At 34.6% G+C, this 17,865-nt stretch overlaps 2 protein-coding genes and 1 long non-coding RNA gene across 3 annotated transcripts; 1 reads left to right on the plus strand and 2 right to left on the minus strand.

Annotated features, from left to right (window-relative positions):
- The first annotated feature begins 752 nt into the window (after positions 1-752).
- EXPA10 (expansin A10) lies at positions 753-2,528 on the plus strand. The gene is made up of 4 exons (XM_039035396.2): positions 753-979; positions 1,121-1,252; positions 1,368-1,680; positions 1,780-2,528. The coding sequence occupies exons 2-4, from the start codon at positions 1,123-1,125 to the stop codon at positions 2,081-2,083; spliced, it is 747 nt and encodes a 248-aa protein (XP_038891324.1). The 5' UTR covers positions 753-979; positions 1,121-1,122; the 3' UTR covers positions 2,084-2,528.
- A 531-nt stretch (positions 2,529-3,059) lies between these two features.
- LOC120080805 (agamous-like MADS-box protein AGL30) lies at positions 3,060-7,486 on the minus strand. Its single transcript, XM_039035447.2, has 11 exons — positions 7,119-7,486; positions 6,809-6,865; positions 6,111-6,129; positions 5,962-6,026; positions 5,856-5,871; positions 5,722-5,783; positions 5,535-5,631; positions 5,001-5,048; positions 4,644-4,771; positions 4,069-4,411; positions 3,060-3,510 (listed from the first exon to the last, which is right to left on the minus strand). The coding sequence occupies exons 1-10, from the start codon at positions 7,301-7,303 to the stop codon at positions 4,069-4,071; spliced, it is 1,020 nt and encodes a 339-aa protein (XP_038891375.1). The 5' UTR covers positions 7,304-7,486; the 3' UTR covers positions 3,060-3,510.
- Positions 7,487-13,477: 5,991 nt separating this feature from the next.
- On the minus strand, positions 13,478-16,765 carry LOC120080764 (uncharacterized). Its single transcript, XR_005482642.2, has 3 exons — positions 14,029-16,765; positions 13,839-13,926; positions 13,478-13,738 (listed from the first exon to the last, which is right to left on the minus strand). It is a non-coding gene; the product is annotated as an uncharacterized LOC120080764 (long non-coding RNA).
- Positions 16,766-17,865: the final 1,100 nt, after the last annotated feature.

The following is a 17,865-nucleotide window of genomic DNA, read 5'->3' on the forward strand; positions in this document are numbered from 1 at the left end:
AGTCCTTTTATGTCGAAACCAAAAAGAAATAGGGATAGGGGCAAAAGGCCAAAGGGAGGGGATGCTGCTTGGTTGCACATGGCTATGAAAATTCATTGGCCAATAGGGCAGAGACCGCCTTACCCCACTTGGATATCTCACTGGCAAACCTCCAAAACCACACGTTTTGGTCCCTCAAACCACCCTTTAATGCTTCCAAAACGAACTATATATATATATTCAAAATATATAATAACTATATGATGTATATTAAAAAATTTGCATTTACTTTTACAGTTAGAGCTAAGAGCAAGACTCAAAATCCACAGGTAAATCCAAGTCCAAAAGGTATTTGAAGGAGGTATAGGGGAACGATCTATGTCCCAATCGAAAAAAGTGTTTGGATCGATTAGGCAAGCTAGTAAATACTAATAGAAAAATAATCGAGTTGCATTATGTTTGACATCCTACAACAACCCTAACATCATTAGAGTTACACGTAACCACATATAACTGTAAAAAGAAAAACATTATAAATAACCTTATTCAACGACCCAAGGAGAGAGTAAGTAATTTTCAAAAGAGAGTTCTTACTTTATTGTATGCTTAACTGAACTATCTATTTTATATTAACGTAAACATTAAAGCAATTCGAAAAGCTAAACTAGACTAGAAGAAGTGAGTCGAAGGCCTAGCACACAAAGACCCGCAACAACCACTACTGCAGATGAAAAATTGTTAACCACAACGTGGCCAATTTTCTTTCCCTTCTTGTTGAGAGGTGGTTTTACAATTTCAAGAGTCCCCAATGTGCACCCAGCGGTTTTAGGTCCCAGTACCTTAAGAAAAAAAAGTGTTGGTCTGTAGTGACGGTGGTTAATTAGTCACAGCCAGCCTTTTTTCTCCTTCTCAGAATTTCTATATATTGTCCCCTAAACTCTCCTAATTTCTCACTCCTCTGCTCCTCTCTGTTCCTTCATTCCTTACTTCTTTCCTTCTGGTAATCATCTTGTCCTCTCTCTTTCTCTCTCTTTCTTACACTCAAAACACACATTTTCTTTAGCTCTAATGCAGTCATGTTAGTTTGAAAATGGGAAAAGAGAAATGGAAGATTTGCTGAAAGTTAAACTCTCTTTTGCAGGAATGGCTTCTATCCTTATCTTTTTGGCAGGTTTCTTTGCCATAGTTTCCTCTGTTGATGCCTATGCAGGTGGAGGCTGGACTGGGGCTCACGCCACCTTCTATGGTGGGAGTGATGCTTCGGGGACAATGGGTATGCACCAAAACAACTACCATTTTTCATTCATGACTTTCTTTGGGGACATTTTACAAACAGTTGGTAGACCGCAATATGGCTGAACTTTTTTGTGTTTGATGAAATTGGGCAGGTGGAGCTTGTGGGTATGGCAACTTATATAGCCAAGGCTATGGAACAAACACTGCTGCTTTGAGTACGGCTCTATTCAACAATGGCTTGAGCTGTGGCTCTTGCTACGAGATTAGGTGCGCCAGTGACCCTAAATGGTGCCTGCCAGGCTCCATTGTGGTCACAGCCACCAATTTCTGTCCTCCAAACAATGCCCTTCCCAACAACGCTGGAGGCTGGTGCAACCCTCCTCTTCAACACTTTGATCTCTCTCAACCTGTATTCCAACACATTGCTCAGTACAGAGCAGGAATTGTTCCTGTTGCTTACAGAAGGTAAGCAAGCAAGCCATTAAAACAGAGTTTTGAAATGCAGGGGTTGTATTACAGAGTCATTTAATTTAACAAGTTTTGGTGGTGGTTTCTTTTTTGTAGGGTACCCTGCAGGAGAAGGGGAGGCATAAGGTTCACCATCAATGGACACTCCTACTTCAACCTGGTCCTCATCACAAACGTGGGTGGTGCTGGTGATGTACACTCAGTTTCTATCAAAGGATCAAGAACTGGTTGGCAAGCAATGTCAAGGAACTGGGGACAGAATTGGCAAAGCAACAGCTACCTCAATGGTCAAAGCCTCTCCTTCAAGGTAACCACCAGCGACGGCCGAACTGTCATCTCCAACAACGCTGTTCCAGCCGGCTGGTCCTTTGGACAGACTTACAGTGGTGCCCAATTCTGATTTATTACCTTCTCTAGCTAAAATAAGCTTTATGGTTATGCAGAGTAAAGCAATCTAGTGTGACTTCTTATTTTTTCTTTTTTCTTTACCTTAAAGTATACTAGAGTATTAGATATATAGTATACTATGTGAGTGTTTGAGTCAAAAAAATGAGGAAAGGGCTTATTTTGGGAGGCTCTTTCTTATCATTTTGATTCAAATTGCAACATTGAATGAGTGCCTTAATGGCTACTTAATGTGATTTTTTACCCTAACTTTTGCTATAAAGCAGAAGTTGGCAGAGGTGGGCTCTAACCACCCGCCTGCATTTTAGTTACTATTGTGAGTTCATTGTAATCATTAATCAGCTTTCTGCCGCTCTACTTGTATTTGTTGTATTATTGGTTGCTGAAAGTGTAAATTTTCAGTTTCCTCAAGTAATGAAAGACCGCAGACTTTTATTTAATTGTGTTCTGTTTCTCTGTTTTTGTATTAATGTTTTCAATCTCTTTCTGAGGCTGGCTTCCTCTGTTATTCTTTCTCCCATCTCCCCCCAAAGTAAAAAGTTCAACTCACGTTAAACATGCGCAAAATCCTGTAATTTGTATAGTAAAAAGGTCAAAGATTGAAGGCTCAATTTTCATTGTTGTACTGAAAAAAATGTAATTTTCTTTATTGTCCCCTTTTTGGGTCTTCTAAACTTTAAACTCCAAGCCCAATTGTTTAGAATCCAAGCCTTGGGATTTAGGCTAAACCATTTGGTAATGAAAATTGTATTATTATTCTAATCCATCGTCTTCATGGAGTTCAGAGGGTTGGTTCAAGGTCTATGTACAGAATAAAGCTAGAAGTTTTAATCCAAATATAAAATGATTTGTAAACAAGGGATCAATATTTGAAGTTGAAACTACAAGTTTTGAGATGTTATTTATCACCAAAATTTGTGTGAATTGATAATCTATCTATGGTTGTCTTTGTGGTTGTGCAATAAAAGAAATACGAAATCAAAAAATTATTTGCTTTTATTCTTGGTCTTTGTCATATAAGACAGACAAGTTACTAAACATGTTGAATTAGTATCAGCCAACTGAAGAAGACGTTTAACTATAACTTGTATGCTATGTTGCTACTTTTATTTACAGCTCCATGTCAGCGGAGCAAATGAAAGGCAGTACCTTAGCTGCCGAAAAGATAGACAGGGATAAAGCAAAAAAACAACTCCTTGAAACCTCACTTCATGGAGAGTAAGCACCGAGCCTTTTTGGCTCGGTGACAGCCGCCTCGAGAGGGTACTTCCAAAATAGTGTGTATATTAGGCTATCGGCTTCTTGCTGTGTGCTAAAGTTGCTTCATATAGATGAACTTGAACAAGACGAGAGTTGAACGTGATTCAAAATCATCATCCTCAAGCTATCAGGTACGCGATCAACTTTTCCAGAATTACTATACTGGAGTATGTAAAACATAAGGTTCAGTTAGTTGCAAGGAATGAAATACTAGCTTTCACAAAGTTAAAATTTATCAGTCAACATATGAAAGCAAAACAAATAGGGAGTGTAAAGACCTTATGTATCGATTTCTATCATATTCATACATCAAACCAAGTTTGCTAGAACTATGTAACAGCACACGAAACCTTGAGATAGAACTCAAATGCATTGAAATATAAAAGATAACGAAATTACAAGGTAATCCTCTAAATATTCGAGATACTTGGAACCTCCCCTTTTTTTGAGATGCCTTCCTCGCCTTCCTCATTTCCTGACGCTCTATTTATAACCAGAAAGATAATAAACTTCCTAACTAATTGCTATTATATCCTTAATACTTTCATAACATCCCTAAACAGTAGTCCAACCACCTTAATTTTCAAAATACGTGCTAACTTCAATGCATAATGAGTTTGAATAAAAAAAGTGTTAGTTTTTTTTATTACTCCGAGCAACAAAATCATAAGAAGAACATTGTGATGAGACGACAAGAGCAGTTTTCAAAGGTGAACTTACTCAAGGAAACAAGCGATCGTCAAACAATGAAACAGCACAAGGGCCAGAAGAAGAAGCCCAATTGTGTTGGGTGGTGTCGAAGTTCCCATTAACATGATAATCTACAGGATTTACTGGCAGGTTCATCTCTGCTGCAGGTTGAAATCTCGGGTCATTAAAAAAATTAACATTATAAGACATGTAGGAATTTTGCCCTCCTAGTTGGGGCCTTAGAGGTTCTGTTTTGCTTAGTTCAGGGAGGACACCATTTTCTTGTCCTGGATTTGAAATCTCTGGACTTCGACCCGTGCCGAAATAACCAGGGTAACTAGCAAAGGAGGAACTTGCAGAGCACTCCACATCCCTAAGGAAGAAAAGTTAAAACGTTTAATGTTAGTTTTCTGTAAATTTGTCTCCTTCCAAGCTCATTTATACAATTATATCGATTTTGTGCATGTTTTTCATTGTGTTATTAGTGGTCATTAACTTCAACTTTCTTTCCTTCTACTGCTTTACATAAGATCTTGTTATGAAATGCGACTTTTTAAGTAAATAAAAATTCATTCCAAGCAAGTCATAGTTGATTTCAATCTTACCTATGGAGAACGAAGTTTGGATCGTCAGGTAAAACTATATTTTGACCATCACTAGGAATCCAAGGGAAGTGTTGGAATTGATGAAGTTGTTGCTCAACAGTCATGTTGAAAGGTAGATGCATTCCATCCTGCATTTGCAATCAAAGAAACTTTACTACATCTTTAAGTAATGAAAGTACTTGTTAATAAACTACCTCCAATCTCAACTATGTAACTTGGTAAGCCTCAGGGCTTTTATATATTCTTAATGCTCTCCCACTTTAATTGTCAGTGGGGAGATTATAACAAATGCCACAAGAGACCATAGTATTAATGGGGAAGAAATTAGTTTAAGACGAAATATTAGGACTTCTTTACCTGATTAGTGAAGTCTAATGGTGCTGGAGGATGCTTCTGCAGATTTTCCTGCCAAAATAATGGAAATTTTAGTACAAGTTACAAAGCCCAAATCTTTGTCTTTTCTTTCCTAGAAGATTCAAGCATTCAGAACCCTAAAGAACGATGTAGCAGGTAGAGAAAAGAGGAATTTACTAAAATTCCTAAGATTCAAATTGTTCTTTAATGGAATTTTAGCCATAGCTGGTCGTGACCAAGAAACTACTGGTTTTGATTAGTGAGCTGGGAATGCCCGACAACTCAATGTATATGGTAAACAACTAGGGGCTTGTGTAGCCCAGGCCAGATTAATGTATTCGAAGTGGCTCATTTCGTATTGGAGAAGTCCATGTATGAACAACACTGGTGAAAATTCTTAATGTTACCACAGTCCACTCGGTTCTTTCATTCCTTGATCGCGGAGTGGCATACCCAAAAACAAAATGAGAAAAAAGCCCATTTCGAAACGTTTGTTTACAAACATTTCAACCACAACATAAATGAATTGATTGATACCTTATGCAATCGAATTTGATTAAGTGATTCTCTCAGCGAATCCTCCATTTGGGCCAAATGATCCACATTGTTTATCTTCTCAGGGTTACCCCAATAGCTGCAGAAAAGAAACAAGAAAAATACAACATATGGGAACAGCAAAAGGTCTGCTTAACAAACAAGAATCAAAAGATTTGCGGCCATTGACCTTAATCTCTGATGAACTTCAGAAAGTTGGGCCCTTAATAACTTTGCTTGGCCAGCCAAATCCTGCCATCACCGATTGTCAACGACGAATACAAAGAAATCAAACATACCAATAAAGCTAGTCCCAAGGTGTACCTCAATGGTTTGGCTACTGAAACAAAATGAAAAACAAACGAAAAACATCAAAAGAATTGTCGTGCAAATATGAACTTCATGGGGGGAGAAACAGAGTGTATAGTACCTTGTTCCTAGGAAATCTTGTATGTTGACATCATGGTCCAATTTCTTGAAAGTTTTCCTCAGTGACTAGAAGATTAAAGGGTGATTATGTAAACATATTTGTAAAAGGGAGAAAAGAATTAAGTGAAAATGGACTGTGAAATTACTCACATCAAGGCTTTCCATTTTCCTGCTCCAATCAATGAGAACACGCAAATCAGTTGCCAATTATTAATCTAATGAATTGGATGTATATTTGATGTTTAGTTTAGTTAAAGTTAAATTATGCTTTCAGTCGGCATAAGTTTATGTATAGCTTAACTGTCATAGAATATGTATTCTCGATCAAGAAACCAGAAGTTCAAACATGGGACGGGGGATTTGAACCTAAAAACTTTTTGACCAATGGTACAAACTTTAATCGATAGAATGAAACATTTAATATACAGAATATGAATGAGGTGGTATACTAGTTTGCTGACACCATATTATTAAAGTTTCATCTATATGTCCATTATATTGTTAAAAAAAAAATGATCTATGAAACATAAGAGAAAAAGCAACAAAATGTCGCTATTATAAATATAATATAAATAATAAGCATTATAATTCGGTGTGAGATATTTATTTATTAATTTAAATAAATTTTTATTTTCAGAAAGGGAAAAAAACACATTCAAATTTCAAGAAATGAGTGTTCAACTGCCTGCAACTTGGCTATTAGATATTACCATAATTTTTCTTTGGAAAAAAGCATAATTAAAATTTAATAATATAATTAAATTTTAAGGTTGAAATATACGCAGTACACAAAAATTAAATATGTAATTTAAATGGATGAATGAAGGTACAAAGGCATTTGATCCTACCTCTTCGCCCTTTCCTGAGGAGTTTGTTGAGCAAACCTAGCGATTACCTCCTCAAAGCTATGAACAAGTAAGGATGAGAAAAAGATTAAGATTAAGATTATAATTTCTTTGATAACAAGTAAAATGTTTCTTTTCAATCTTGGGTTTTCACGTTTGTTAATTGGTAGTAAATTTTTAAGGCTGACATGGTTTCTATGGTTTAATGTAAACATTTTAGGAGTGATTCGAAAAAGAAATCGAAAAATTGAAAAGTAAAATAAAAGAAAAGTTATGGGTTTGGGAATTAAGAAAAGCAGATTAAAAGGTAAACCTGTGTTTGCCACAACAAAGATTGGGCTTTCCAGTAGGTGAAAACATGAGAAGAATGATATCAATGTCACATAAAATAGATAATTCCTTAGCCTTCTTCATAATCCCGTTCTTTCTTTTAGAGTAAGTTGCTTGTCGTCCGTTTGTATTTTCCAATCTCTTGATCTTCAATTTTACTCTTCCCATTCTTCTTCTTCTTCTTCTTCTTCTTCTTCTTCTTTAACCATCATCCTTCTCTTCCTTTTTCTCAATTTTTATCATCTCCAACCATCTCCTTCTTTTCTGTTTTTCACCCTTTATTTTCAATTGCATTATACCAAAAACCCCCCACTCACTTTCCTTCTCTAGAACTTTTTTTTTTTTTTCTTTTTTTTTTCCCTTTATTATTATTATTATTATTTAAAATAAAAAATAAAAAATTGATGAGATTCGTAACTATCAACCATGTGTTAGTAATTTACGGTGGAAAATGAATGCCCATTTTCAACCGCTCATTATGTACGGTTTCAAATAAATTGTGCTCAACAAACTTACTTATTTACCGAAAAGTTTGTTGTTTTATATTTGACCTCTAACATGTGGGATTGGATGGGAGAGGATCATACTTCTCACCTCTTGGTTTTATGCTTCTGTTGGCTCTGAATATGGTAATCCATTTTGAAGAAACACCTAATTTTTACTACTAATATCATATTGAATGGTTTAAGAAATGATTTTAAATTAAGTGATTTGAAAACAAAGAAATTGGTTTTTAAACTTTTAACGACAAAGATTAAATTTGAATATGATAAAGTTAAATATGTAATTATTTCATGACTAACCAACAATGAAATCATTTGAAATGTGTTGGGATTTGAAATCTAAGGTTCAAGCAAACCAATATGAAACCATCACCGTAACTTTTTGAAAATCGGATTTCCAAGCTGTATTTTAGGGTTTGTTATAAGAACTTAGGGCCGTTTTTTTTATAGATGTTTGATTGTGAATGAAAATGCTATCAGAATTTTCGGAATAAAAATTGTGTTCGTATTTAATTTGTGAAATTAAGCATGAAAAATTTATTATAGTTATAATAGATTAATAATTTAAAGAATAAATAATATTCAGTATATCACTAAAAAGTTAATTAATTATGAATCAATAATAATTTTAAATATTAATATTTGAAGATCGAATAATTTATAATTAAAATTAACCAATTAATGCATTTAATGAACATCATATTGATTATAATCTAACACTTAATCATTGTTATTATTAATTAAGTTTCATCAGTAATTTTACTTTTAATTAAATAATATAAGAAATATATTTTAATGAACATTATATAAAATATGAAGAAAATGAGATAAAGATATGATATATTAATAAAGAATACTAAAAAGTGTTTTGTAAATATGTTAGGTTAATAATGAATGAAGTGATAAAAATTAATCCCAATAAATAATTAACTTCTTATAAATAATCATGATGATTATTTGTTTGTAACGAATTATCAAATTAAAATTAATCTCCATAAATTACTTGATTATTAAAAACGAATAAAGTAATAAATTATTATTATTGAAAAATGAAGTTTAATACTAACTAAATTTAACTAATTCAAGTTTACTAATTAAATATATTTAAGATATTACTAGTTAATAAATTAATAATTTATGTTAAAAAAAATAATTCAATTCATTTAATAAATTTTTATTATAAAAATAAGTTAAGTAAATATTTAAATAGATCATTATTGATTTTTTAAAATAAATATTTATATTATTTTTATTAAATTAATATTAATTAGTTAGTTAGTTAACTATATTCAAAGTGAAATTATATGTAAAACAAGGGAAAAGAGAAAACTTGGAAGGGAATAGAAAACCCTTATTTGTGGAAAATAAGGATGTCTCGGCTTATTCCTAGGCAAAAAGTGGAAAAATGTGAAACAAACATGGGAATTGGATACCTGTGCCAATTCCCATGAAGAAAATCCGCAAACCAAATGGCCCTGTAGGATATGTTATCAGCATTTAGAAAAGTTATTGAGTTTCCCAAAGGGTCCAAAGCCACAAGTTAGTTGGGCCCTTGGGTTACGTGTGAATCTTATTAATGGGCCAACCTTACCTAGGTTCACACAGCGGGCTACTTCGAAAAGATAGGCTAACAAAGCTTAAGCCCACTGTAACAGCCCAACTTTCTGAGATAGCTAAAGGAGTCGTTACTACATGCGTGCATAAATGTTTGCATTGAAAATAAGAAAATTGGACTGCTTAAAGAAATAAAGAATTTATCAGCTTCAACTCAAGATTTCAGACCATTTGATTCAGGGTACCTTTAAACATAAGTTTTAAAAAATACGAAAGAAAATATTAACTGAAAAATGAAATCTCTAACACCTAGTCCTGGAAGAAAAGTTCATGAAAAGAAAATTGTAAAACATGAGAAGACATATAAATTCAAATGCGGAAGCATTCCTAATCCCATTGGCACTATCACGGATTTCTCTTGTCAGTCGCCCGAGTATCCTTGCCCTTATCTGAAAAACAGGTAAACATAAAGGATGAGTATAAAATACTAAGTGATCCCATTACCAGGATTAGGCTATGCATTCACATGTAGAGAATGCTTGGGCTAGTGGGTCAAATAAACTATAACGGTTTTTGAATTGCAGACCAAGGTGATAGCTTATCTTGCCTTAACTTACATGTCTATTGGTCTGATGGCACACTGTCAAAACATAGAAAAAACATGAGAGTAAACCTATCGATTCATAAAATCGTAACTGAAGGAACTCTAATTACAGAGGACCTTTGAGCGGAAGTGGTTTGTCCAAATCCCATTGTGAATGAACGCATGCGTTTACAGTCATACAGAACAGATTATGCATTATAAACTAAATTATAACATGCTTTGGAAGTAAAAACTAAGGATAAGAGTGATTATACCTTTGAAGAACCATTCTTCAAGATAATCCCTTGATCGTTCATCAACGAAGCGAGCAACTCGATCTCCCTCGATCAGCAACAGACAAGAACTTGATCCTCGAACAAATCGGACACTACCATAGATTACCTTGGTATTCTCGGTGTGAGAATCCAGGAGTGGTGGGCTCTGGCTTATTTTGGTTAGAGGGAAGGTTTAGAGTGAAGGAGGAAGACGATCGAGTAAAGGAAAACATGGTCGTGTAGAAGATGAAGTTTATCACATAGACAATGTACTCGGTCTTGTAGGCTCTCAAGTGATCATATAGTAAGATTCTCTTACTCGATTACTAATAGTGTCAGTTGCGTGAGATTTTGAAATCCAATTTCATTTTATCCCAAATTTTCCATAAAACCGTATAACTACCCACTAAGGGTGGTTATGGAGAAAAAGAAATTTAATTATCAAATAATTAATAAATATAAATAAATATGAATACTAACTTATCATATTATATTTACAATCTATAGTTTTAATATTGCATCACATATAATATATAAATCATAGTTCTTTTTCTCTATTTTATGACATTTAATATAAATCATATTTATATTAAATTTAATAACTATGAATCTTATTCATAGAAATTATATTGGAATCATATTCAAATATTAGTTCCTCCAATCAAACAATAATGTATCAAATACATTATATCAATTATATCATATATAATTGAATTGATTTAATTATTTTATATATAATCAAATTCTCTCTTGTTAATTTGAATATTCAAATTAACCCAAAAATTGATTCTCAAGTTGAATCCATTGAGCTACCAAGGGGACCTTATGGACATGTAGCTTGAAATTCTAATGGTACGTGAATAACTGACTAAACTCTTTACTCATATTATCCACCATCCGTTAATTGTCGACACTCCACTAAAAACCAACAGCTGCACTCTTCGCACTACAGATATATTTCTGTGTCCATTGGATATAATCAATCAACAGTGTGATGATCCTTCACAAATCACTCGTAAGTACAGTTGGGCCAAATTACCATTTTGCCCTTGTAGTTACATTTAACTCATTAAGTACAACTGATCCCTCTAATGAACAATAGATCATAGTCCTACTATGACCAAACCATTCTTGGGCCAAGAGAAGGTGTGGCGCTACTTTGTTCAAGACCCGGAATTAGCTTTTAAGGGAGCAATTTATCTACTTACCCCTACTTCGGATGAGTGAATTCCATCTTGTGTAGCTGAGTTCCCAACTCCCCAATTAAACGAATCCCTAAAATGGTAGACTTATTGAGTCGGCGAACTGGCCACTCTCACTCATGCAAAACAAAGGACCGCTCTCATAGGAAGGAGTTCATAACTCACTCAGGATTAAGGTCATGTTACCTATGGTCATTCTAGTGAAATGAAAGTCTCAATTAAGAACCGCATTATATAACGAGACTAAAAATTTCATGGTTTGATCTTATACAAACTTCTTTGTATAGAATATCCCCGCTCACATGTCTAATACATGAATGATCAGGATCATATCATTTGTAGCACTTTACAACATTTGTAACACCTACAAAATGAGCCATACTCTTAGTGTCACTAGGATAAGGTACGCAACCTTATCTATATACTACAGACCATTTAGGTTATCACTTAAAACACAATCCACTTATATGTCTCCACATACATGTTTAAGTTACAACAATAACAATGGATCTTAGTTTATTGGTTTGTGGTTAATGCAACTAAAATATCAAATATTTCATAGACAATGTGAATAAAATATCATATATTATAAATCACATAATGTTTGTTCATACAAGTGTTTACAAACTAAAGACCCTACGAGATTTAGGGCATCAACCCCAACAATCTCCCACTTGTCCTAAAACTAGTGGAATGTACAAGATAATCAAATTACAAGTACACAAAACAAAACTAGCGCACAAACGGCCAGTACAAGATCTCCCACTTGCCCTAGTCCAACTGTGGTTTGTTCCATAGACCCATACTCTGCAGGTGACCCTCAAACACTATAGCCGTGAGGGCCTTCGTAAACGGATCAACATCGAAGCTATCTTCATGACAAACACATCCCCTTGATGCACAATCTCTCGAATGAGATGGTATTTTCGCTCAATATGCTTACTGCGCTTATGACTTGAGGCTCATGCAAATTCGCCACAACACCACTATTATCACAATAAAGGGTGATGGGCCTAGACATGTCTGGAACAACTTCCAAATCAGTCAGGAATTTCTTGAGCCAAACGACATCCTTAGCAGCTTCACAAGCCGCTACATACTCGGCATCCATTGTGGAGTCTGCGATGCACCCCTGCTTGGTGCTTCGCCAAACTACAGCTTCTTCGTTAAGAGTGAACATTGATCCTGAAGTGGATTTTTTAGAATCCTTATCAATATGAAAATCAGAGTTAGTGTATCCTGTAAGGATCAAATCCTTAAAACCATACACAAGTATGTGGTCCCGCGTTCTTCCGAAGATACTTGAGGATGTTCTTAATGGTTTTCCAATGATCATATCCTGGATTAGATTGAAATCTACTGACTATCCTCATTGCGTAGCAGATGTCAGGTCTAGTACATAACATCGCGTACATCAAACTGCCTAAGGACCCGTCTCATTTCCTCAACCTCCTAAGGTGTTTTAGGACACTATTCCTTAGACAAAGTAACTCTGTGTCGGAAATGCAATAGGCCCTTCTTGGAGTTCTGCATCGAGTACTTGATCAACATCTTGTCAATGTACGATGCCTGAGACAGTGCTAGCATTTTGTTCTTTCGATCCCGAAAGATCTGAATCTCAAGAACAAATTGAGCCTCTCCCAAATCATTCATTTGGAATTGGATCGCGTATCAAACTTTATGTTCAAAGATCGAGATACCTGTTTTAGTCCATAAATGGATCGATTCAGCTTGCAAACCTTTTACTCTTGACTGTGAACCCCTCGGGTTGCACCATATAAATGGTCTCCTCAAGATTTCCATTCAGAAAAGCAGTCTTGACATCCATTTGCCATATTTCATAGTCATATTGTCAAGATTTCCAATCCGAAGACAATATGAGGCAATGGATAGGAGAATGCGGATAGACTTCAGCATGGTAACAGGCAAGAAAGTCTTCTCATAGTTGACTCTTTTTACATGGGTATAACCCTTTGCCACCAATCTAGCCTTGAAGATTTGTACCTTCCCATTAGCACTACGTTTTAGGGTTGGCAACAGGGCCGGGTTGGGGCAGGGGAGGGTCCCCTGTCCCTGACCCCATTGAGGGAATTCATCCACATCCCCACTTTCAAAAGGCGAGGATGGGGGCGGGGATTCCCCCTCGAAAAAACTGGGTCCCCGCGGGGATCCATTCCTCGTTTCCCCGTGGGAATTCCCCTATTAATTTTTTTTAATCAAATCACTTTATTTAAAAGTACACTAATTTAATAAACTAATTCATGAAATATACACAATTTAGAAGTTTACAAATCCATTAAATAAGTTTACAACTTATTAAATAAAGTTCAAGTGCTGGAAGTCAATTAAAATCATGTCTTATACAATTACAAATACAACAACCATGATCATAAATTGCTCTTGATCGATGTTATCTCTTCAAAAATTTCCCCTTTCTTGACATCGTGATCGTCCCATCCTTAGTTGTGAACTTGTGAGCATTATTCCTATACTTAAAATATAATTAACAAATAATGTTACAAAAAAATAACTAGACAACAAGTTTTAAATTTTTTCATAAAAAAGTAATGTTAATCATTGAACAACCTCAGTCATCACTTCATCTTCATTAGAGTCATCTGCATCTTCCAAAACAGATGTTAAATGTTTAACCATTTCTTTCCCGTGCTAGTACCTTATGTTGTCACATCACATATTTATAATACAAAAAAAAAAAAAAATTATTAATATATTAAATGTTGAAGATAGGTAAGACAACATAACCAAACTAACATACCTGTCAAAACTTCAGTTGCAATCCAATTTTGAGCGCACATCAACACCTCTATTGTCTTCGGATGAAGCTTATTACGATATTGAAAACCATATCAACAGGTCTTCCATTTTGCAAATAAGGCATAACTTCTCTAGGCAAAATTTTTTGGGCTTACAATCCGTCTGCAGGTACTAAAAGCAGACTCTGATGCAACACTAGATAAGGGAATGGCTAATATGTCTCTAGCAATCTCTTGTAAAATGGGATACTTAACCCCATTCAATTTCCACCAGCTCAAAATGTCAAAATCAGATGAACGGAGTAAGATAGGTTCATCCAAATTTGCATCAAACTGTTTCTTCTAATTCATCTTATTGGAATTTGATACAAATAAGTCATAATCATTAAAATCTATAAAGCACAGATACTTCATGTGAGGCAAAGAATCAGTATCAGACATGTATCAGATACCAATACTTTCAGATAATTTTCAGATACGTATCTGACACGTGATTTGACGTATCTATACTTTCAGATACTTTCCAGATACGCATCTGACACGCGATTTAACGTATCTATTTCTATGCATATTTTTTTTAAGAAAAAAGACAAGTAACTCATCTAATCTTTCCCAATCTAAAATTAGACAACTTATTTAAAAAGCTTACTACTTGAATCCAAAACTAAAAGAAAAAATAATAATAATGGACCAAACCCTAAACTAGAATCATCTACTCTTCATATTCACATTTGAATCCCCACAAATTCCACCAAAATACAAACCATTTAGATATCTTCCATAATAAGTTCTTCATTTATCTTCATACTTCTCTCTCTAATCTTCTTCTTCTTCTTCTTTGCAATATGAGTCACTTTTCTATTGCATTTTATTAATTATTGTACTTCAACGTCATAGATGTTTTTTTTTTGTATTGTATTTCAATGTTTGTATTTTATTTTGTGCTATTGTTATTGACTTGTATGCTAAATTTATCTATATCATAGATTTTTTTAAAGAAAAAAAATGTATCTTCAATGTATCAGTATCCTCGTTTTTTAGAAATATATTTATTAAAAGAATATTTAAAAAATGACGCATCCTTAGACGTATCCGTATCTTAGTTTTTTAGAAATTGACGAATCGCTGTATCCGATCGTATCCGTATTGTGTAGCCGTATCTGTGTCTGTGCTTCATAGATTAAAATCATCAAATTCTGCAATATTTGATGTTCCATCCAATTTTTTAGAGCGAGAATTGTCACCTTCACTTTCATGCTTCAATTGATATTCTTTTTCCAAATATGAACAAATTTTTTAATCCTTTCCACCTCAAGGAAAAAGGTATCTCCATAAATTCTAGGGAAGTAAAACTCAATCAATTTCAATTTGTAACGAGGATCTAAAACTACAGCTATGGCCATTACCCCATGAATTTTCTTCCAATACTTATCAAACTTTGAAATCATATTTACAGTTATGTCTCTTATCTCTTGAAAGCTAGAATTCGTCCACTCAAAAATCCAGAAAATATTTCAGTTTCTCACATATCTCTTTAGCTAAAACCCAATCTTGATCTAAAGGCAAACATTTGTACTATAGTTCACGTTGTTTTAATCGATAAAAAATAGCCTTGTACTTTAATGCAATGGCTAACATAATCAAGACTCAACATCCTACCATTATAAACATTCAACTGACGGATAGTTTCCTCAAATTTCTCCTTCTTTTTTTGTGTATGCACCTAAAACCCTACACTACTACGAACTTTTTCAATCCCATCTCCTATAACTACTAACCCATCCTTCACAATTAAATTCAAAATATGAGCACAACATCACATATGAAAGAAACTCCCATCCAAGATTAAGTTACCAGACAGACTATCAACAAACATATTAACCATTAAGTCATTTGTACTACAATTATCTACAATTATAGATGACAACTTTCGATCAATATTCGAATCTAACAGACATTCCATTATTTCTTCATGAAGCATCTCAGAAGTGTGTGGAGAAGGGACATATATAAACCTGATTATTTTATTACGCAAAACCTAACTGTCATCAACAAAATGCACACTGACATCCATATAACCTTTTGTTTGGTGGTTGGAAGTCCACATGTCCGTTGTAAGGGTAATTTTTCCACTGATCTTATTCAACAGTGTCATAATTTTCAACTTCTAAATCTCGTAAATTTTCAAGATCTCCTTCTTTATTGTGTTTCTTGATACCATCTTAAATAATGGTTGGATAACATTACAAAATTCCCTAAAACCGTCATGCTCAACTATCGAGAGAGGATATTCATGTTTGATTATCATCCTAGTTAATGCTTTTTTTGCAGCTTCCTTATCGAAGTTATATAACCCTAATGCATTGTTCTTCTCTATGTTAGGATTCAATAGGGATTGACGTATGTCTTTTTGTCCTTTATAGGGGCATATCTTAATATGGTCATGAAAATGTTTGTCCATTTTATTATCACCCCCTAATTTTCGTTTGCAATAGTTACAAACAGCCTTGTCTATTCCATTTATTTTTTGCTTCTTAAAATGGTTCTAAACAACGGATGTCAATCTCTTTTTTAATAACCCCTTCTCAATGTCCTCCTCACCAAGATTAACACAATCATGAACATTCAAATTATCGTCATTTGAGGAGCATGGAGTTAAATTTGGGCTTGGACTTGGCATTGGACTTGAAATAAGACTTTGGAGAATCTTTATTTATAGAAGACATTGTTTTTTGGAACCTACCAAGTTATACAAAAGAAAGCGAAATTAAATTATAAAATCTATCTATATTTGAAAACATAATTCTAACTTTTTAAATTATAAAATTTATCTAATTTTATCATTTAAACAATGTAACAAACAATAACCAACTAAGCTACATTTTACATAATCAGCTAAGCTACATTTTACACAACCAATAAAATTAAAAATTTATAAAACTAGGCTAAACTTAACATCTTCAAAGTTTTCCACAAGAATCCATTGGATAATTTGGCCTTCGAGTATTCTAATTTCAAACTATAGTGAACCAAACCCTCAAATGATACAAAAAAGCCAAGCTTAACAAAAAAAAACAATTATTTTAGACGATTTGAACATTGAACACTCAAATTGAAAGCCAAGCTCCTTAATATTATTATGTGACAGCGAACCAAAAAATGCCAAGCTTAACAAGAATTCATTATTTGATTTAAATTTTGAGCATTCAAATTTGAAGGTTATTAACATGGTGAGCTAAATACTCAAACATGGTGAGATAATGGTTGTGAGTTTATTAACATGGTGAGCTAAATACTAAAAAATGCTAAGGTTATTAAGGTAGTTAAGTAACTTACACTGAACGAAAATTCCAGCTTCAACGGACGTGTACACGGTGACTGTGAGGCAGTCAGCAAGAGTGAGGGTGACTGTGAGCATGAGACAGTAGCTGTAAGCTTGTAACGGAAAGCATGACTGGTTGGGTGAGTGAGGCACGACACGACAGTGAATGGCCGCGTGACTGGGTGAGTGAGGCACGACAGTGAGGGCCTGAGGGGACTACTGGACTGGGTGAGTGTTGTGAGGCTGAGACACGCACGTCACACGGCAATGAGGGGACTGCCGGACTGGGTGAAGCTTATTTGTCGCATGGCAGTCGGCACGCATGGCAGTAAGGGACAGGCCGCCTGTTTGTGAGGGTGAGAGAATGTGACTGGGTGAGACGACCAGCGGACAACGTGACTGGGTGAGATGACAGTGGCCAGTAAGGGTGAGAGAGGAAGGACGATTCGAAGAAGAAGATTGAAATTGGCAGTGGTGGGGTGGCCAGTGGGCAGCCGGCAGTGAGGGTGAGATTGGA

The sequence above is a fragment of the Benincasa hispida genome, chromosome 7, assembly GCF_027475165.1.
Source record: "Benincasa hispida cultivar pf3 chromosome 7, pf3_genome.v1.1, whole genome shotgun sequence".
NCBI lineage: Eukaryota > Viridiplantae > Streptophyta > Magnoliopsida > Cucurbitales > Cucurbitaceae > Benincasa > Benincasa hispida.

Bases quoted from the DNA above. Each gene is read 5' to 3' on its own strand.
- EXPA10 (XM_039035396.2), top strand. From the start codon at position 1,123: ATGGCTTCTATCCTTATCTTTTTGGCAGGTTTCTTTGCCATAGTTTCC. The intron at 1,253-1,367 runs GTATGCACCAAA...GAAATTGGGCAG, and splicing joins TGATGCTTCGGGGACAATGG to GTGGAGCTTGTGGGTATGGC. The intron at 1,681-1,779 runs GTAAGCAAGCAA...TCTTTTTTGTAG, and splicing joins GTTCCTGTTGCTTACAGAAG to GGTACCCTGCAGGAGAAGGG.
- LOC120080805 (XM_039035447.2), bottom strand. From the start codon at position 7,303: ATGGGAAGAGTAAAATTGAAGATCAAGAGATTGGAAAATACAAACGGA. The intron at 5,632-5,721 runs GTCAATGGCCGC...TCTTTTCTGCAG, and splicing joins GAAGTTCATCAGAGATTAAG to CTATTGGGGTAACCCTGAGA. The intron at 5,049-5,534 runs GTATCAATCAAT...TTATTTTGGCAG, and splicing joins ATCAAATTCGATTGCATAAG to GAAAATCTGCAGAAGCATCC.